We start from the raw sequence: 22,651 nt of genomic DNA on the forward strand, positions 1-22,651 counted from the left end.
GTAGGTCAGAGCAGATGATTGTTTTAAACTTGAATTTGTAATTAGTGTAGCTACCAAGAGATTGTGCGCAAAATGCAAACTGTTTGCTTCTTGATAATTTTGTTAAATAAGTCAATAGAGGGACCAAAGACTGAGCAAACAAGTAGACCTAGTTATCCCTTCTTATCAAATTCAATCCTTTTATCTGTCACAGTTTCAAGACATGATACTATCAACAGATTTTTTTCAGAAATAAACATTCTGAAATTTCCAATCCAGACAGAAATAAAAGATTTCAGAGTGATATCTGTGCAAAGAGAATGAAAGAGATGTCAGGAAAAAACTTTTGCATGCATTTTTTTTTGTACTGATGGCCTCCAAGCTGCAGTTTTTATGTTCAAGAGTGGAAGCAATAGCCAGTTACCCTATCCTAGTGGATCTATCCACTCTTTGACGAGATTAGAGGAATGATAATGCTTGCTACTTAGCATGCATGCTCCAAATACTGTGCTTCAGATGTTTTTGAGAAACAAATAATAGTTAATTCTTTTCCAGACCCCAAATTTAAATGTTTCTTCAGGACAGAACCAGCTTGCAATGCAATGGATCTTTTTTCTTCTATCCTGTTGGGCAAAATGGTGTTTTCCCTCAAGATACTTTCCAAATTACTGTGCCCCGATTTTGTTCAAAAAAGGCTGAAACATTAAGCAAGGAATTTGTTTTTTCTTATTCAAGTCTGTGGAAACTACATGAACACATGTAGTATGTATGTACACATTTATGGTTTTGGAACCTTGACTGAGATCTTTACCTCCAGTTCTAGTTTTTTCCAGCAGAAAAAACCCTCCCAAATTGTATTATGAAACCAGATACTCCTATTGGATATTTAGACACTATGTATACTGGTTTAAGACACAAATGAGTGAATCTTAAAGCCATTTATATTTGCTTTATTGGCAATCAGTTTTTCAAACCACTCTACCATATGGTTCATCTTGCTTATTTTTCTACCATAGGCAGGCAGTTTAGCAGATCATAGACTGTACAGTAGACTCTTGTGCACTGCTGTTGTGTTGGCCTAATTCTCTTTTCAAAACAAGAAATGGCTATGTAGTGTTGATGGAAGATAAGGTTACATTACTTCTTTACATTATGTAGAGTGTAAGTAGCTTAGTTTCCCAAAATTTTCTGGAACATCAAGTGAAAGAAATGTCATTTTCCTTGGATTTTGAAAATCATACTACTTGGACACATCACTAAGGCTTGGGAACATACTCTAAAGAACATGCTTTTGCATCTCATCTGTAAGTGCAAGAATCAAAGGTAATCTTTTAGATTCTACTTTACTGCATCTTTGTGAATGTTATGAATGGCTTTATTTTTTTTTCAAATTCTTTATTTCAGAAATACATTATGTGCAAGGTTGGGGAAAAATCTACTCTGAGGTCATCTTCTTTTTCTTTTAGTATGGTTGAATAAGGGTCATATATGACATTTTAGAAAAAACCAAAGCAAATGTATTCCTGACAATTATTGCAATTAAAAAATCCAAACGTGAATTGGTTTGACTTTCATATATGATATTGTGTCCTATATGAAATTCAAATTAAATTAAATTCTTATCCTAAAAGGCCAGGGGCAGGAACAGAAGGTAAAAATACATTTTTTAGCAGCTCATAGTTTTCATGCACTAAATTATAAATATCAGCTGCGAACATAAAAACAGATTAATGCCATAACTAGTGTTCTGATATGACTCATGAACATGGAATTTGAAGACACAAAAGTACTGAATGTTAGAAAAATCATACATGTTATACTTAGTAAGTCAGAGCTTCTTTAACATTGATTTTAAAATGGAATCTCAACCAGCTGTTTACCAGGTAGTGAAACTGAGGGAATCAAGTCCCTCTAGACTGGCTTGGAAAATCTTGAATCTTCAGTGTAGTGCCAAATAGGCTTGAGGAGAAACAGTGCCTGGAATTTGCTCATATTTGAACATTACCTTCAGAGGAGAACGAGTTTAGTCAAAAAGAGAAAAGAAGAAAAGGCATGAGCACATAAGCAAGCAGTAACACAGTCAAGTGTTGCTCCATTGTGCATACTCTACCACTTTTGTACTCTCAGGTACTGATACCAGTTAGGAAAGATTTGTGTGTGTTGGATGATTTTAACAATATGTCACTGTAAGAAAATTCAGTTACCTCTGGTATGCTAACTTAAGACCTGCTAACTTGAGCTGTACTTACGACCCTACTCAGAAAATCTCTCTAGTGCACAAAGGAAGGCACAAATTGCAAGGAATAGAAAGGTTTTTTCCTAGCTCTTTAAAAGGACACTGGAAAAAAACCTGGAAGAAAAAGAAAGGAAGTGTAATGGAAGAAGCAAAGTAGCAGGGGGAAAAACCAACAAAGCCAGGGGAAAAAAAAAAAAAAAGAGGGCAAAAGAATTCTTTTCTGAGAAAAACTGTATTTTCCACCTTCCTCTTGAGAGAGAAGCAGTGGGCCAATGAGGACATACAGATTGTAAATAGAAAAACTCGTGTTGCACCGTTGGTGGCTCACAGCATTTTCCACTTCTGCTATTCCCAAGATTCACGTATACTTGAGCTTATAAGGAAGAGATTAGTAAATGAAAGGCAGGAAAGGAAAATATGCCCTGATAACCATCATCCTTATCAACATTAACAAACTCCCAGAAACAGAGGACAACCATTTTTTGCCAGTCTACACAAAACTTTATCTCAGAAATGGAGCAAAGAGTAGAATTGAAAGAAGTCAATTTGATGTGCATATTTCGATTGTTTCAAACATTTCTTGAAAGTCTATAATTGCTCTATGTGAAGAATGAATAATATTAGAACACATCTATAGCAAAGTGGCAGTGGCTATGGTTAGGTGAATTTTCCAGCTTAGTCTATTTAATTTCAGTTTTACACATTTACTTTAAAATTTTGTTTCATTGAGTCATGTATAGAATCAAAGGCCTTTCTAGAAAGCTTTGTAATTTTAAGATTATTTCATATTAATTTAATTTTACTATCAATCAAAGGCTGTAGTATGTGGCAAGCTTTTGAGTGCCAGAGAAAATAATCCTTTATTGCTGTTGTTGTTTCATCAACAAGAAGGTTACATAGTGCATTACTTCTGTAGGTCAAGCCTACTGTGCACACTGGGGAGCCTTTCTTCTCCCCTCTAAGTGCCCTGGCTACAAACATTCACATCCCCTGTAATTTGCCAGCTCTTTTCAGCTCCTTGAGTTCCTTATTTCATTCTAGAGTTTCTAGATATATCCCTACCCTTCCTTTTCTCCCAGAATAGGATACCCTCTTGTCTTACCTTCCTGCCAGAGTGTCTTGGAAACAATTCATTCAGGGATTTTCATATCTTAAAAAGTTGGAAACAGGTGCTCAGGTGAAAGTCTATAGGCTGATGCAGTGGCACTTTTAGCTTCTGGATGTGGTAATCAGAGTTCCATCTACTTTAATTTTCCCTGATCAGCACACTGATTCACAGAAATTGATTAAATATAAAATTCCAGACATGGCACAGTAGAAGTAGGCAGAAATGCCCTTGAGCTGCATGTTGAATCTTCCTCCAATCTGGCTGTTATGCTGCTGCTACTTCTTTGTACAATGTCTCTGCTAGCCTATGGATAGCAATGCGAAGCTCTTTTCCCTAGAATGATTTAAATACACAGTTAAACTACGAGGCCTTCCTAAAATGAAATCTCTGTTTATTGCAACTGTGAGTACCACTCTTTTTCAATGGTTAACAGCCCCAGTAGTGTGAACCCAGTTAGCTGAGTAGTCATATCTTTTGCTTCTCTCAAGATATGCTTTTGTTAGTCTGGATAGGGAAAATTCTTTGTCTGTTTCTCCATCATTTTGTTTCTACAATACCATGTCAAAACTGACTAATGGGGAGCACGTTCTGTAAGCATACTACATATTGCTATTCAATATTAAAATGACTATTGATACATATGGAATAACAAAATCACACTACATGTTTTAAAGAGAAATGTGAATACCTAGAACTTTTAATATGTCATTGTTACTCATTTTTCTTATTGGTATATTATACTTAGTGTAAGATAGATAGCAACACTAATTTAGCCCATTTACTGAAAAAGAAGTATTCAACAGTAAAATAGTCAGAAATAATTTAAAATTAATTTTTTTCCAAGGACTTTCTATCAAGTTAAGTTAAAGGCTTCCTTGAAATGTATGCACTCTGTAGGTTTTACGTATTTGGGCAGTATACAGCTGATGATAGCCACCGGATTTAATACATGTACTGAAATAGAGAAAGGCATTATAGCTTTTGATTTGTATGCTGTGTCTTTCATATGTGCAATTTTCTGTGCACACTGTTATATTTTTCTATGTCTAAGACACCTTCCCTGAAAACAACTAGCTGGAAGACCAGCTGGAGATCTTTTCAAACTATACTTCATAATCTTGAAAGAAGGGTATTCTTATTTTTCTGGCCAGCAGTAAATTTTCTACCTCAGTAGCATGGCTTATGGTACAGTATTAAAGATCCAAACTTTCACAGCAGGTTGTATTGGCTATGTAAGCTTACACTGATTAAGCTCCTAGGAAGAAACAGTCAAATATAAATACACAAAACAACAACATGAATTCTCAATTGAACTTAGCTAAATCAATGAAATGTGAATTGTGAATTTATCTCACTTTAATGTGCATTATACAACTAAACCCAATTTAATAAACGGTCAAATCCATGGCCTATAGATTAATCCCTATTGATATTTTCTGTGCAGTGTTATTTCGACTTTCCAGCACAAGATATCCAATACTACTGCTCTGTCTGTTGACAGTCACATTGAATTCTTTTAATAAAATCTGGTATTGCATTGCTGCTAGACCGAACAAGAAGTGAATTTCCACATGGGAAAATTTGGAAGTAGATGCAGATCTTATTATTACTACACCCAAAGGCGATAATACATACTCTCTTTTTGACACATCAAGTCTATTGATACATACTATATAAATGAATATAAAAATGACCACTAATTACTGCAGGATCACACTTGGAGGATGTGGCCTGGAGCCTGTAGTCTTCCTCACCTGCTTGACTGTAAATTCCCCTCTAGTGGCTCTTTGGAGCATACAGACTTTGCAGGTATCACTGCTTGTTTTGTAAACAAGGTGAGGTGACAACATCTTGCTGACATTCATCGCCTATAAAATAATTATTATATGAAGATTATGAAGATTGTTATAACACTGTTAGGCTCCATCCACTCCCTTGCCATGAACACCGCAGAATTCTGTCACTGCACACCCATGTGCAACTCAGAGCTGGAGCTGTACTACAAAATCCAGCTCTTTGGCTTATTTTCTCTCTTGCCTTTGAAAACTGGTTAAGATTCTCTGAAGGGGCTAGGTTTTCCTAAAAAAAAAAGCCTACATTTCAAAACTACAATATTTCTTATGACTTCTCCATTTGGCAGACAGGTTTCCAATGAAGCTCAAGAAGAGTTTCCGAGCAGTCCACATGGCATCTTACTTTGCCATCTGCTCGTGGTCCCCAGCTGCCAGGTTCCTCTGTTTTAGTTTACTCTTTCTGTGAAAATCTTCCAAAAATGGGAGTTCAAACCCACAAATAGTCCATGCGGACTTTGCGCAGTGGCCTGACCTTGATGTCTGGGAGCATGAGTACCTTAGTCCTCCCATTTTCCCTGGATCAGAGCTGGATCATCTTGCTTTCAAGGCACTGATCCCTCAGTGCTATCTTAGCTGACTGGGAGGTCTGGCTCAGGCTGTGACTTTGAGTTTCCAGTTTCTCTGCTGTAGAGCCAAGGGGAAGCAGAGATTGGCTGATTCACCTTCTCATTTTCATTTAGGAGAACACAGATACAAGACAAGCCATAAAAAGCCAGAAGGCTCAGAACTTGTGTCCTTGTTCAGTTTCACATAGAATTTTTCAAATTCTCTTGAATGAAAATAAACTTCTGCTTTGATTTTGAACAGAAATTCCAAGTTCCTGCTGAAACTGAGGGAAAGTGAAAAAAAATCTTCAGAGAAAAGAACATATCAAATGTGGCATATATTTGGAGTCAAGTGATCTGGACATAAGAGAAATGTTTTCCTTTTTTGCTTCCCCTTGAATACTCATACGCAGTCTCCTCAGTGCCATCAATGTGCTGAAATATGTTATAATCACTGTTTTTCACTGTCCAATGGTCAGCATGCACATGAGCTTTTCCTATAGCATAGAGAATAACACACTCTGTCTTGTAACCTTGGAAAATTAAAATTTTCCCTGAAAAAAGTAAAACTGAATACAGTTTACTGGATGCACAAAACAAATTACCAAAGGAAGACAAATGTTTTTGTTTCTTTTCTAGTCTTGTTCAGGTATATTTATTTTAAAGGGTACTTGCAATTTCAGAGTGGAAATCAGCTTTGTAAATTGTTTCACTTTTCAACACTGTATGCAAATAGGTTGCCTTTTCACCTTTTTCTTAGCTTGGGGGCTGTATGAAAAGGCAAAATATACAAAAGAAAAAAATCAGACTACAAATCAATCTCCAGAAAATGAAAAAATTCTATTATTGTAATTTGAGATAGATGGTACTTGTAGAGAAAACAACCCATTCTCATTAAGAATGAGATTTAGCTTTACTTTTTCACACTGAAATAGAACCTTAACCCTTGAGCAATCCCTCAGAAATAATTTTATATTGTTAATGTTCGATGTGAGACCCTGATCCCACTGAAGTAAATGGCAAAGATTCCATTAACTTCAGAAGAGTCAGATTAATTCCTGATCTCCTTGGCTGTTAGAGTGTGTCCTGGCATCTACCTAGCAGCGTAAGAAAGTAAAGTACCCTCACAGAAAAGGATTATGTACCTTTGATGAGCATCATGTCATTTGGTAATACAGAGAATTTAAATCATATAGTACAGATTACTAATCATTATCATATACCAGATTCTTGTCTTTGTTCTCACTTTTATTGACCTTCACATGTATGGCATCTTTCTAGAATATAATTTCCATCAAGTTCTAAGGTTTAGCTCATGCCTGCTTACATTTACCTTGTTAGCAGCTGTGGTATTGTTCAATGTTAGGGTTAGCGTTAGAGGAGGGAGGTTGATTAGGGATGCGTGTGTTTGGAGAAGGAATTCTGTGGAAGGGAATACTCCTCTTCAGGAACTGTTTACTGTTCTCTTTTATGAAGGGTACTTTCTATTGCAGTGGAAATGATGGATTAGATTTTTTTGCGGAAACTTGCGACTTCCATTGTTCAGAGGTCTGCGGTGCAGGACACACTTGCAGACAAGTGCAGGCAATTGGCTGGGAGACAAAGGAAAGTTTTGCTGGAGGTGTCACTTTGAAATGATGGCTCCAGGATGTGAAAGTTTGGCTTAGTTCGAGTTGTGATGAGCATAAGATTTACATTCATTCAAATTCCTTTGCAAGTTGTGGATAGGTAAGTGAGTTTAAGCACTGATACCTTGCAAGTGGACCTTCAGCAAATCTCAAACTGCTGTTATGGCTCCTTCCTTAGTGGCAAAAATCTATTATAAAGTATGGGGGAAAAGGAAAAAGTTTGTTGGTGCAGTATAGGCTTAAACATGATCCAATATAATGTAGCATTTAACTCATCATTCTCTATTTTGTTTTATCCTGTGAGACCATAAGAAAGAGACGGGCAACATTTCCAGATATTAAACTCTTTAAGGGAAGAGAATATGTCTCTTTGTGTGCACTTTGAACTGCCTCCAACACCTTGGTTCTTTATAAATTGTAGTAATAATAATCATTTATTGCTCTGCAGTGTGGTCTGGTTTCCCATTTACATCCAGTATGATTGGTTTTGGTGTGTCGCTGTCCTGTTCATCACTTCTCACCTTGCACTTACATGCAACTTCTATTATGGTTATTTTTAGAATACATAAGGCACTCAAATAACATGATTACAAGTGTGGAACAACAGCCTAGGAAATAGATAGGAGGATAGTTCACAGAAAGAAGCAACACACTGCACCTAAGCTGTGCAAGATCAAACTTGACATTATAAAATCAGAGAGGGTTTAACAGGAAAATAATGTGATGAGACTACAATGACTGCTGCTTTTTTAAAGTTGGGTTACCATCATTTAATGAGTTTCTGGACGTATTAAAAAAATTCTATATGGATGTATCCATGTGTGTCTATATAGGCAATATATATGTGTGTAAATATGTGCATGTACACCTGGGATGTGTGTTTATGTGTGTGTGTGTTTTACAAAATACTCAGAAAATAGTGTGCTGCAGGAAACAAAATGAGCAATTTTAAGGTCCTATAATAGTGTTTTACATTTCTGGAGAGAAGTAAAATGGCCATAAGTTTCCCTTTCATGGAATCTGAGCAATCTTCATAGAAAGCCTCATTTGCTGTCAGCTTCAGGAATGACATATATTTACATGCATTCAGACAGTTTGTGATGCCTGGAGGCAATGAGTATCGGGGAGAGGTGCAGTGTGGAATGCTCTCCCGGCTCTGCCTGACAGAGGGTAGTGAGTGTTTTGTTCCAGTTGTCAGTCGTTAGAGCACCCCTGCGATTTCTCCAGCTTCGTGCTGAAGGCTGTCTTGGGTGCTTATCGCCAGGATGGTGTTGAGCTGGTGGAGGCATAAAAGAATCTTTATCTCCCCTCTTTATTTCAGTGTAGCAGAGGAATGAGCCCAATATAATATGACCACTACAGGTAAAGTTTGTAAGTCTATGTTCCTCAAGGTATTGACTTTTTATGATGTCTATCATGTACCAAGTAATGGAGAAATTTTGCATCAGATATAACTCTTACCCCTAATTAGTTTTTTTTCTTTTGAATTAAATACTGTAATTGGTCTGTCAAAAATGCTGCAATAATATTTTGTTTCAAAAATAAAAGACATACGTTTTGCATATAACTGAAGCAAATTTTAAAATTATTATAACCCCTCCTATCATAGGTACTCTTTACTATAATCCTTCTCTGAAAATGCCTGTTTGCCCTAAACCTGTTATATTATCTATATTCACTTCTGCTAATGGCTCTCACAGCTGGAAACCTTACTCTAGCCTCTGGTCAATTTTACTTGTGGTCAATATAGTCTCATTTATTTTTGGTTTCATCATTTACATTTAACATTCTTTTTGATGCTCCTTCACTTGGCTCACCTTTCTCTAATCATATTAGGTCAAGGTGGGTATACAACTCTCTAAAATCCAATGGGACTCTGCATAAAGCACTGGCTGGAGGTTTTATAATTTGCCAAAGAGCATAAATTTATTGTTACATTTCTATATTGATGTTACATCACTTTACATCTCTCAGGGTAAGAAAATGTAGTTAGACATTATTCTAAATAAAGAGATTATATCCCTGTAGATTTTAATTAATTTTGAACCATTAAGATTTGATATTTAAGTCAATGTATGAATCTAAAATAATCTTAACACCTTGAAGAAATGCAATTTTCTCCTAAAACTACTTTTAATTTTAATTTTACCTCAAGAGGGATTGCTACAGGTCTTAAATAGCTGTCAGAGATAGCTACAATAAGGTAACATCTGGATAAAATTAAATGTTTTAAGAAAATAATTAATTTTAAGAAAATAACTCAGCCTGAAACAGATGAAGGTCCAGCCTTCTAGATAATTTTTAAATTTAATAATTATTTTGGAGAGTTTGTAGTTATTGAGAGCAGAGAACATGGAATAGGGTATAAGTATTCCAGCTCTACTGCTTAGAAGCCCCTAGAATAATGTAGTCAGTAAAGAGGTGTCTGGGGACATTAGCTGACAAGGTCAAGTGGTTGGATTTAATCAAATTCATTTTGTAGCTGGAGATTTAGTCATGGTTATAAGACAGAGAAGTCATCTCAAATAAGGAAGCCTAACAAGAAAGCAATATATCATCTGCATGAAGTGAAATATATTGCTCTCAGCCATTTAGCTTCATGTCAGAATTAAAGGAAGGTTTTGGAAGAACAATTCTAGCAAGCACTATTTAAATACAAGTAAGTGATAATGTAAAGCAGTTGTGGGGGTTTTTTAGTGATATTGTGAATGCCTGGTAACAGTGAAACTTTTTTGCTACTGGGATACACTGATGTCATGAACTGGTTCAGGACAAAGATCTGTATTTCATTACCAGTTTCACAGTTTGTATAGTTTTAGCATAAAGAACTGGTTTTCAACACCTTCTACAACCATCATGAAAGTTTAAGGCAGATACGGCATTAGTTTCACACAGAACTGGTCTCTGACTTTCTTATGCTGTTTGAAAGTGGAAGTCACTGCAGGAGCTCAACTGCAGAAACAGAAACTGAGCTGTCTTGTAGAGCATTGCTCATTATCTCAAATTAAGATTCAGGTCATATGAAATGTTTGAGGTTTAGAGCTTTGTATGAGCTACCAAATTTTGAAACAGATAGTCTGAAATTGTGATGATTTCAAGATCTTCAATCCTCTCAGAGAACAGGGGGATTTGTTATGAATCACTGATCAATAATTGTTCCTGGTCTAAAATTGGAACCAGAGTTGCTGTGTCTCATAAAGGACATCCTCTGGTCTTTCAGTTTTTTTACTAGGTTCATTTAGTATACGCATGCCTTTGTGTTCTAAGATCAACTTGTTATAAATGCCTTGCTCTGAATTTTAAAATTTTGAATGAGTTGAACTTATTTCAACTTGTTTTCTTGCATTTAATTCAAGACATGATTTTCAATACATGGGTATTTAAAAAAAAAATTATACAACACAAAATGAAATAATAAAAGTAAAGAAAATAGATTAAAGCTGTGTATTTTTATAGAATGGAGATTTCTTGGAACTAAAGGCTCTAGGAATAGGTCTGTCCAATTATATCACCCAGTCCAAATGCAGGAAATTTAGGTCAAATTTTCCTTTTTTGTTTTTTTTTATTTAAGTGAATTTTTAAGCAATAAATGAAAGTGCTTCACCTTTGTTTTAATTTATTTTCATTATGCAAAATCTCACCATGACAGGCATTTAGGCATTTTCTTGATTAGAAGACTAAACTTCCTGTTCTAGAAGTCTACACTACTCCTTAAATATTATCTGTTACTGAGTATTTTTTCCAAGTGTGATCTCCTAGCACTATCTTGGTCACAGTAAAATACACTTGTTTCTCATCAGCATTACTCATAAGACATTCCCCAGGTTACCCAGCTTCCTTTCATTTATTAGAATTCCTTTCTTTTTCTTACCGCAGTGCACAGGACCAAAGTTAAATCCTAGGAAAAGGAGTTAAGAGTAAAAACAAGAGAGATATATTGACAAATACTGACAAGAATATGAAAGGTAGATGATAGAAGCATGTGAGTGAGTGAATAGCAATTGAAAATTATGTACAAGGTGACTAATAGGCAAAATAAAGTATACTCATCAATATTTTTCTGTCTTTCAAAAGATCAAAGCTTTGTCTTCATGAGGTAGAAACTGATGGTTCTTCCTGTAGGTTCCATATCTTGCATCCAGAGGCCTTTTTCCCAACTCCCCAGGCAGAATGATGTGTTGGAGAACAATTAAATAGGTGCACTGCCGTTTGTGGTGTTGAATTGCATGTTGCAGGTCCACAGCTTTTCTGGCAGCATGATTAGGATTAAAAGATGTTTAAAGTCACCAACTAGGGGTGATTTAAGAAAAAGGCAAATGTTAATTTCATGCAAGTATTAGCTGGCAATCTTCTACACAGTACATGTGAACAGGAAATTGTTCACAACCCGCATTTTGGCCAAGATAATCAAAGCTGATTTGAGCTCACAAGACAACTAAAGACATATCTGAGTAGGACCTTCATTTTTAAACCATTTGATAGTTATTACACTGGTGTTCTTCTGTACAGTTTGAAATATTTTTTATTTTAAGAGACACAGGTTAGCCATTTAAATGTTGGTATATCCACATTATGACGCACTGAACAAAATAAAAATTGGGTGCTTCAAATGCTTACCACCAAGCTCCAAATTTCTACACTTGCTTGTGGGGATATTCTCTATGGCTCAAAACACCCAAAAACATAAGTAGTCCCAAAGCCATTATGTGTCCTACTGCCACATAGATTTTATGAGATAAATTAATTTGTGCTACAAGTGTTATAGCACAAATACAAATTAATATTTGTGCTATTAATCAGTTGAGAATGTCTTAGAAAATTAATTCATAATATTATACTTTTTTCAGGTGCTCTATGCATGGTAATCACACAAAATCCACATCCACTTCTATTTTTAGGTATTGTAATGAGTTTTAATGTAGTATTAGGCGAATATCTACTCAAAATTGTTGATCAGTCTCTAATTTTGAAGAAATTTTCTACTTTGCACAACTGAAAGGTATTAAAAAAAATAGTAAATCTTTGGAGATTTTATTATTAATTATTTCAGTAGTCTACCTCTACTTACCAAAGGCTCAAACAATATTTTTCACTTTACAGAGCAAAATAAAACTTAAGAACCCTTTAGAATAGCAATTATCTTGTTTTATCATCACAAGCAGATGCATTGTGGGAAGCAGAAAATACAGCCTATAAACCAGATGTCCAAGTACCATACACATTAGGAGAACAGAAAATATCATGGAACTGTACATAAGTATAATGATAGGAATAATGACAAGAAAAATTTAAAAAAAAATGTTTGATTTATTAGTTAGTTTGAAAGAGGTAAAGTTTCCATTTTGTCATCCTAAAATTCTGAGGCCAGAAATAACACAGACGCTCACATAGCTGATATACAAACTAAAATGATGGATTAAAGAATCAGTGCTTTTTGGAACCTAAGTGGTGACAAGGCAAAGGAAGCAGTGCTGTTAATGATGTAACAAAAGTAAATCAGACATGTGACTTCAAAATAATAGAAAAATTCTCCATTAATAATTCCAGTCTGTAATTCTGGAAATGGATGAACATGAGCAACACATATAAAATTTTGCTTTTTTTATTTGCACCAGTTCTACAGAGTGAGTGAAAGGGAATTTAAAGTAAGTGCAAAACCACATTGAATAAATAGGCTCATCTGTGGCTAGTTGAGTCTATTTGACATTTCATAGCCAGAAAGTGGTCACAGGAACAACCTCCAGGGAAAGGATCATTTAAACATCTACGACTTTGTTGGTCAGTGTCCATAAAACAGGAAAACACAAGCAGGAATACATGATCCATAAATTAGATTAAATTCGATATCCATTATAGAAATACTTTCAAATAAAGGGAAGCTCATTTGAATGAAACAAGCTCTATACACAAATAAACTCATAGATCCGACAGCTTTACTTAGTTGCTTACATCAAAGTGTAATGTGTGCGAAGTAATTTGTTTCTATAACTGGAGAACACTACTCAGTTGTATTGATGAAAATGATTTTATAAAATTGAGGGCAACTTTCTCCCTTGGGTTCTTGATGGGAAAAGGCTATGGAGCGGTTATTCTTCAAGATTTTTATTTGGAGAGCTTCCACCTTAATCCTTTTAAAATCAGTGGCTGGGAAACAATAATGAACTTTGATTTTCTCCTTTTTATGCTGGTATAATTCCTAACTATCATTATCAGTCAAAGGATTGTCTCTAGAGCAACATTTTTGGAAGCAGCTTGATTCAAAATTTAATTTTAATTTTCAAGAGAGATTAAAAAGGAAAACTGAAAAGAATTCTAAGTTACTGAGACACTTCAGAAAAATCACAACCCTACTTTTACATTTTAAAGTGCTACCTGAATTTTTGGATGTTACTTGTGGATTTTAGGAGGAGAGGGGAATTTGAACTTAATTTTGTTGTGAGCAGATAGAATATGAAGGAGTTAAACAACACATATATTGCCAATATCTTCAAAATCAATGATGCATTTAAATCAACCAACTTCAAGATTAATTTAGCTTTACTATGTTGTAAAGTGGGTTACTAAAAATCCCAAAAGTTTTCTCAAAAGAATATGGGGTTACAAACTACTGAGGGAAACTGTACTTTCCCTTTGTTGTTCAGTCTACTGGACTATTATATCTTTCACTTATTTTCTAAGTTTGCTGTGCAAAGTAAGCATCTGGTTCTGAAGGTAGAAAACCTTAGGGGGTCCCATTTTCAAAAGACTGCATGGGAAGATTTCCTTTCTAACATAGTCAATTCTGTTTATAGGATAAAGGCATAAATTGAAGAGTTGCATAAATTATGAACACTCCCTTAATAACCCAAAACATGTCCATGCTGCTGAGAGGAACCTAAAATCTCGAAAAGAGAGTCTATGCTGGCACAGACTTTGAAGCTCCAACATATATTCCTATTCATGACAATGATGCATAGTTTTATATATACCTCAAAGGGGTAAACAATACCAGTTCTGATACACAGAGAGGACAATTTATGCAACTGCTCTGAGGGGGAGGAAGTTTCATTTGCACGGTATGAGGAACAGATAGGACACAAGTACACATGATACCATATATACTCCACCAGCTATCGCTATGCATTTGTGTAAGAACATCCATTCAATAGATACATAGCAGAAGAAAAACTTGTTGAAAAAAGTTGAAGAAGTTGATGACTGTCATTATAATGCCATAATGGTAAACTGGTACAATGATACCTATAGAGGAATTATCATGTATGTTTCCAGTTTTCTATTTTTAATATCCTGATCATAGGATGCTTCTGAGAATATTGTTGAGATGCTAGTGTGTATGCAACTTCCTTCACTGAAACTGGGCAAACTGAGATGCCCATAATATCTAATTTGGCAAGAGCAGAGATGCTGCTAATCTTTCCCAAAAGAAAAGAAAAAAAAAAAAAAGAAAAAAACCCTGCTACATAACAGTTATGGAAGAAGACCAAGGAGAAGAGAAAATGCTATTTTACTTCAAATTCTGCAACTCAGGCTGTACTTTATACTTGTGTCACTACTTTATGAGACTAGCACTCTGAAGTCATAAACAGTAATTTGACAAAATTAATGTTATCTTTTCAGTGTTAAGCTATGTCTACATGAAGTACTGCTGTTGGCTTATCTAAAAAGAAATTAAGATAGAAATAAAGATTTTTAAAAAACTACAGCTGTTCTTTCCCTCTTTCCTGTTTCTTCTATTCTATTCTTCCTTAACTTTCCTTCATTTTTCTCATATCTTATTCTGAACTCCTCCCTCTCTGGGCTTATAAGCTTCAAGAAAGTTCATGCTACATTATTGTTTGCATGTCTCAGAAAGGTGCCTCTCTCAGAAGCACGGTACAGAAGACTGTACAGAGTTAAGACTGTGCTAAGGGTAGTATGTTCCTGGGGAGGGTAAGGTCATGGAAAGCAGAGAAGTTCTCTGAGTTGTAACAAAACTGGCCTCTGAAGCCCACACACATGCCAAAACAGTAAGTTACTGCTGCTGTGGACTGCAGTCTTGCTACTGGCAGAAATCTGAAGTGTGGTGTGGGATTATGTATGTTTCAGTACATTTCTGAGTTTTCAGTAGCCATCTGTAAGCAGTGGGGTGAATGGGCTGCATTTCAGACAACCAAGGCATCCAGGAATATTTCTTCATAGGATACTGTTCCTTCCATCCCATACTCCAGATGCTGCCATATGTGTGATACAGTATCTTGTTGTGAACATGCATCCACATTTTCAGCTTTGTTCAAAAAGCTTTCTCTAGCTATGGCACACCAACTGAATTTTCTTTTCCAGTTGAAGGCACAGCACACGATAGGTTAGCTTGTGCAAGTCAGTTTTGCAGTAGAATCTTGCTGATATTGAGATATATTTTTTTCTATAAGGAGAGCATGGATGTCAAAATTAGGAGCTGAGTTGTATGTACAATTTTTCAGAAAGAAATCAAATTTCTTTTCAGGTATTACTACAATCCTGTGCAGTGAAAAAGAGTATTTTTACATTATTATGAAGATCCTGGCTATTCTGTGATTCCGATTTTAAGTTGCCCAAAATGTCTAAGCAGTTTGGTAGACTATCATTTTGTTCATCTATAAGATTACCTGAGCAATATCAGAGAGCATCCAGTCAGGAAATGAAGAATAATCTTTGCCACTATTTTTGGATAACAAAAAGATATAAATTTTAATGTGAGACGAAAAGTATCTTGCATAAATGAACTACCAAAAGAGATCAGTCATTTCTGCTCTAAATAAATACATGAAAAGAGACAGCAAGCTGACACCACGAAAATGCTAAGCTTTGCACCAACCAAAAATTAACTCAAATTCAGAGAATACCCTCTTCAGGAAAAGTCTGCTTAGGAATCCAGAAAGTTTCTGAGGTCGCCATTTATTTCTATGCCATTCTTCCCTCTCCAGATGTAGTGGACATGGGTTTTGGCCTCTAAAAACTGGCAGATGTCCCAGAATGGTTGCAAAGGTCTGGACTATCAACGTGAAGTCTGACTCAGCACTGATTCCAGCACTCTGTGAGTCTGGCTTCCCACTTTGCTGCATCTATTGAAATCCTGTGGCCAGGAACTTCACTGTAGGACTGTGATCATTCCTAGGGAGTAAAACATTCACAAAAAAATGTAGTAGCAATTTGGTTCTAACTTGTCTACAGGACTGGTTGAAAGGGCAGTTCATATCCACTGGTCTCACCCATTGTCTTGGATATCCTCAGATCTTCTGTAGGTTCTTTTGCATGTGAGGAATCTGGCTTGCAGCATTTTTCCTATATGTCATTTAGAAACACACTGGCAAGAGTTTTTTCTTCTTTATTTCAAAAGCCAGAGGAAGTGTTACTTCTAAATTCAAAGCTCAGACTGATCATCTATCAGCTGCCCAGCGATATATTTAGGTCTATTTTCTTGCTGTCTTGGAATATGGCATGACCACACAGAAAATCTACACATTGCAAAATAAGAATAAACTGTCTATTTTTCAAAGAGCTGGGAAAAGTGTGAATTGTCCCATATTCATGTTAGAGGGGTATTAATTTGGAACCTTAACAATTTCATGATCAATCTAGTTACCTATTTCACTCTTGGCCAATGAAAAAGAGGAATAAAGTTCTAAAAAGCTATGCCCTGTACTCTTCCTAATGCTCTAAGTGGATAATACTTGGAAAAATACCAGCCTTTTCTCTTTCATTAAGAGCTAATGAACCAAACATTACGATTAAAATCATGGAAGAAGCCAAGTCCTTACTATGGAAATCGCAGCCTAAGAGCCCAACAGAACCTATGCCATTATATTTTTAACATTACATACTCTTATTTGATGTTATGAGTAGTCAGAACTCGATTATGTATACAACACAAAAATTAAGCATATTTTTTTAAAAATTCAATTGCTGCCTAAACTTCATGGTATCTTCATTATACAGCAGTATCTTTGCATATAATAGCCTGTATACAGATTTATGTAAGAATTCTGAAGTTATTTTCCTCAGTGTACATCCTTCTTCTTGCAAAAAAAAAAAAAAAAAAAAGACAGGAAATCCATAATTGCTAGTCAAGAGGTTAATTCTGCTTCCAAGAAAATATTTCAAAATGTTAGTACTTCCTCATTTCAATGACAGAATGGAAAGATTGTTCTAAGAATCATTAAGTGTTCTCCAACAAAGGACATTGTTTTTAAAATCATGCATATTATCTGTGCATAAGAAAGTTAATAGCACTTGAAGATCATGAAATCTAAGCTGCACTTTTCCTGGTTTCTTTGCCAGAATTTAAGTTTTAAACTGTGATAATCATGCAGATAGAGGGTTTCTATAAATCTTTGTAGAACCTTAGCAAGGCATAGAGAGTTGGAAGTGATGAAGTTCAAGATTATTGGGAAGTGAGCCTCTGTGGAGGTTATTTTCTTCTTCTTGAGATATTGATATTAACTAAGAGCATACATCTTCTGGACTGGTCCTATGCCGCCACTGCTCACATCCAGTTACCATTTTGGTTGAAGAGACCTACATTTTTATACTATTCTTACTGCATCATTTCCTAATTATCTGTCTGTACCCTCAGCTTTTGGACAGATGGCCACCACTCCCTCAGTACAAAAACTGGACACATTCTTCCCCTGCCCCTACGCTCAGATGCTGCAGTTGCCTCCTGGCTAGGGTTACTGGTCCCCCGGCCATGCCGGCAAAGCACTCTGTGACCACTGTCTGGTTGCTACAGGCAACATTCAACAGGTGGACATGAAGAGCCAGTGAATGGTACAGGCACTGCACCTTGGTACGGACAACATTGTAACTACACAGCAGTTTCTATAGCAGTTCAGAAAATTATGCAATTAGCGAGGGAGAGGTCGTTTGTATGAAAGATCTACTCTGAATGACTGTCTCTGCAGGGTCACAGAAAATGCTGGGCCTATTCTTGACCCCGGGGGAGAGCCACGCCACTTGACTTGTGTTCATGCAACTCAAACCCCTGCCACAGCAAAAGAAAGTGGCCTTGCCCACACAACTTATCGGAAACAGCTCCCGGTGAGCAGCACCGGAGATTGGCTTAACAAAAACACAGCATCACGGATCACGTGCAGAGCTCGAGCTGTTCCCTGGCCCAGCCTCAGCAACTACACATGGCCTGCTATAGATTTTTTTCATCTGGGATGTACTACAGGCTACTTATTCTGCCAAAGAAAATGGGCAATTTCCATGAAGTATTAAAATGTACTAAATAAGAGTTCCTCTATGAATTAGAGAAAATTGCTCATTAATTTACACCATTAATTACATTAATGCAGCAGGCATATATATGTTTCTTTTTTTGACAACTTTTTAAACTTTAGGTAAATAGGTCCAAAATAACCTGAAATACATGGAAATGACTAAGTATAATAATCCATTAAGAGATCAAACATGTCTCTGAATGGTCATAGAAATAATACAACTTTATACTAACTCTTTTGAGCTGATGAAGCAGAAAACAGCTTTAATGCCTCCGAACAGACAAAATACATAACTAACAGTACTATTTAAATATTAACAAAAGCAGGAGTCAGCACAAAAATGTTATGTAATTTACGCCAAACAGCATTTAAGAATAAACACTTAGAGACTCTAGCATTGCTTCATTTTGCATTGCTGTTTATCACTTATTTGTAACTGGTTTGTACCACATAAAGTGTATTAACTTTTAAGTTACAGTGACAGTTTTACAAGTTACTTGTAACTTGTAACATATATTGTTCAAATGTTGGAAACAGATTACTCAACTTCATTCTTTTACACTTAAACAACAGTTTAAAGGGAGTATCTGCCAAATTGCCTATACAGACTAAAAACTGTGTGAGAGCCTGGCAACAAAATAGAAACAGAAATAAACGGTCAACCTATATGGAGGAAAAGACATTGCTATTTCTAATTAGGGAACCCAACTGCAATTTAAGAGAACTGAGAATGTTGAGAATGGATAAAGATCAAATATAAACTTAAATTTGGAAGATGGGTTCTTCATTCTCATCCATGTAAGCCGCCTTCTGAGCCTTGTTCTGCAACAAAACAAAACCAGAGCATTTCACTTGGTGTATTATTATCATGTTTATCTATTGCCATAGAATACCTTCCTGAAAACACTACCACTGTTACACTGGCAGTTAACCAAGAGCCTATACACCTCTAGGAAAGAAATTGAAATACAAATTTGGCACACCACGATTACTTCACCTAAACAGAAAACACTTATTATTTACTCAGATTCTTTCAAGTATCTGAACAACAACAAATGTTGAATATTGTTCACAGATTCCATCTTATTTTTTCTTTAATAAAAAAGTGGTTTTGTAAATTCAGTTGTCATGTACAAACACTGTTTTCTAACAAAATATGACGGAAAATTTTAGTACATCACCCTGTTAGAATTTGTGCTGCTTATATGAAGACTCCTGCAATATTGCCCCAAGAAAGCACTGAATGTGTCAAGAGGTCAAGTCAAAAACTGCTTCTGTGGAGAGTATTTTGACCACAGAGCTAAGACTGAAAGCAATGCTTAACAGTTTACCTGAACATGTCCTGCCAGTGAAGCTCTAAGAACACTTACTGTTGTATTACATTCACGTGTCAGATCTGAAATTCCTGGAAGCACAGTAGTAAAGACATTTCAGTATCAAACGTCCTTCCTTGGCATACATGAAATCAGGCCGATTCTCTTTTATTTGTGTAGATAGTGGTTTTTCCCAGAATTTTTTAAAAGGTAATGTTTGACAACACTGAGAACGCGGTAATGGGCGTGTAATGCTTGGCAATGCACTGAGATACAGAGAGCATAGTCTCTTCATAGTGGGTCACTTATAACTATATATGTAAATGACATTATTCAAGTCATTAAAACAGAACGTTCAAGAGAAATTGTGTCCAAAGACACAGACTGTAAACATGGGCATTGCTGATAGTTTTAGCTATGTCAAAACACTTAACTGGTTTCAGTAACGGTAGCGTCAAATGTTGGCTTCTACCAGGCAAGAAAAAAACGTTCACTACTATCACTGCTTGGAAAGGCGAAACTAACGAAGCCGAGGGACTCAGTCGGCCGGCTTGTCTCCCTCGCTCACCTACGAGTCAAAACCCGAGGGCGCGGGGGAAGGGGGGCAAACAGCGATGGCCGCACAGCCAGGACTCCCCAGGCTTTCGCAGCTAAGTGCAAGCGGCCAGAGAACCGCAAGGGAAGGACGCTGGCACGCTGGCAGCTCGCCCATCCGTCCGTCGGCTCAGGCAGCGCCCGGGGCTCCGGCCGCGGCAGAGCGGCCCGCGCGTGGCGGCACCTGTGAGGCGCAGCGGGACCCCTCGGTCCGGAGAAGGCGGTGGGAAACCTGCTCGGAGCTCCCAGCCTTGGGCCGTGCGGGACCTCTCGGCCTGGGGGCAGCGCGGCAGGAAGCGCTTGCTCCCGCCGCGGGCAGCGCGGAGGCCGAGGCTGCGCGCCGCAGCGTGGGGACACCGGCGGTGCCGGGACACCCCGGAGGTTCCCTGTGCGGGGCGAGGGGACTCGTGCCGGCTGCCTGCTGTCACCGACTTTCTTCGCCCGTTCGCCCGCCGTGCCTCTTCCAGGAAAGTTGCAGCTCTCCCGGTGACCAGAAGCCCTGGCAGCGCCGGGACGATTGAAGCCTCCCGCCTCGACAGCCCGTGCCCCAGAGGCAGGAGGCGATTTGCATGCGGACTTGTCGCTGGTAGTAGCCACTGCCCGTCAAGCCTGACGGACAAACGCCCCCCTCTTTCCGCCCCCCCCCCCCCCCCCCCCCCCCCCGTCCCGGAAAGCCCCTCCCTCGCCCCCTCCCTCGCCGGCACCTCCTGCCGCCTGTCAGTCGGAGCGGAGCGCGGCGCGGGCGGCGGAGGTGGCGCGGCAACGGCAGAGAGCGGGCGGGAGAGGGAGAGAGAGAGCGAGGAGCCAAGCTCTCCCCTCCCTCTCTCCCTCCCTCCCTCCCTCCCTCTCTTCCTTCCTCCTCTCTCTCTCCCTCCCTCCCTCCCTCCCTCGCTCCTTCCCCTGCTCCCTCCCTCGGTTCTTTCTGCTTCTCTCTCCCCTCATTCTCGCTTTCCGTCTCACCCACCCCGATCTCCGTTTCTCTTCCCCTCTTCCTCCGTCACGCGCGCACACACTCTTACCCTTCTCCTTGTTTTTCTGTCATTTGACTTTGCATCTCAAGGCGGTCACCGGCTTCTCTATGAATCCCGTCTGTTGATCTGTCACCCTCCCTCCACCCCCGTCCCCTCCCAGCTCCACTCCTGTACCTGGAGCAAGGCAGGAGAGGCAGCCGAGCAGCATGTCCCGAAGGAAACAGAGCAAACCCAGGCAGATCAAACGTAAGTTTCCTGAGGGGGGCTCCCTCTAACAGACTTTTATTTATCTCGTTCTTGGGAGACGCGAGAGAGGTGGATGTGGGATCAGTAGGGGGGTCCGGAGTACGGACTGATGAAACTTTGGCAGAGAGTCTGAGTAGGGGGAGAGAGAAACGGGACACGAGCGAAAGCTGGGAGCTGCTCCGATGCGGGTTGAGCAAGCTCCTCACTGTCTCGGTTTTTTTCGCTCCTTTGGAGCTCATGCTGCCGCCCCGTAGTCTGTTCAAACTATTGCTCCGTGTTTCGGAGCGGGATCGCTCATGTGTTTTCAAGTTGAACTAGCGCCGGGAGAGCACACAAACCAGCCTCCGAACACCGTCCCTACCTAACTGAGCAACTTCGCGCGCCTAGCGCGTGTGAACAGACCCATGCCGAGCCTGGGCTGCAGTAAGTACCAGAGGACCGCAGAAACGGTGTGCGGGAAAAGACAGCAAATTCCCGCGGGGAGCCCATGGGCAGCGCCGCGCCGGCCCCGGCCCCGCTGTTCCCCCGGGCCCCGCGGCCGCCCGCGCCGCTCGTGTCCCTCCGGGGCTCGCTCTGCACCCACACCATAGGCGCACACTCGCCTTTGCCGTTTTAGGGGCTTTAACACTTTTGAGCTGTTTTCTGTGTTGAGAAACAGGTGTGCTGAAGGCTTTTAGTTGAAAGATACTCTGCCTAATGGTGTTCATAGTTCACTTCTCTTGCCTGCGACACACGACAGTCTTAACTTCATAAACTTTTTTGTGCTTTAGTTTATTCATCTGAACAAGTCTAGCTGTCGGGACTAGAAGTGTCAGGCGTTTCCAAATAGGGTCTATAAATAATTTTGTTATGAAATCAGCGGCACTGGTCTGATGTATTTTCATTGATGTTCTGTATTACAGAACTACATTCAAAGTAACCATCATGGGACGTGGAGA

The 22,651-nt window shown here is 38.4% G+C and overlaps 1 protein-coding gene and 1 long non-coding RNA gene across 3 annotated transcripts in view; one reads left to right on the forward strand and one right to left on the reverse strand.

Moving 5' to 3' along the window:
• Positions 1-913: 913 nt before the first annotated feature.
• On the reverse strand, positions 914-21,080 carry LOC116454545. The gene is made up of 2 exons (XR_004244132.1): positions 11,396-21,080; positions 914-7,537 (listed from the first exon to the last, which is right to left on the reverse strand). It is a non-coding gene; the product is annotated as an uncharacterized LOC116454545 (long non-coding RNA).
• A 293-nt stretch (positions 21,081-21,373) lies between these two features.
• The window catches only part of ZFPM2 (zinc finger protein, FOG family member 2), a 305,809-nt gene continuing 304,531 nt past the window's right edge, over positions 21,374-22,651 (forward strand). For both annotated transcript variants that reach the window (XM_032131306.1, XM_032131307.1), the window contains exon 1: positions 21,374-21,713. In XM_032131306.1, the coding sequence (XP_031987197.1) occupies positions 21,674-21,713 (40 nt within the window). In that variant the 5' untranslated portion in view covers positions 21,374-21,673. The remainder of the gene's footprint in view (positions 21,714-22,651) is intronic.

This window comes from Corvus moneduloides, chromosome 1 (genome assembly GCF_009650955.1).
Source record: "Corvus moneduloides isolate bCorMon1 chromosome 1, bCorMon1.pri, whole genome shotgun sequence".
NCBI lineage: Eukaryota > Metazoa > Chordata > Aves > Passeriformes > Corvidae > Corvus > Corvus moneduloides.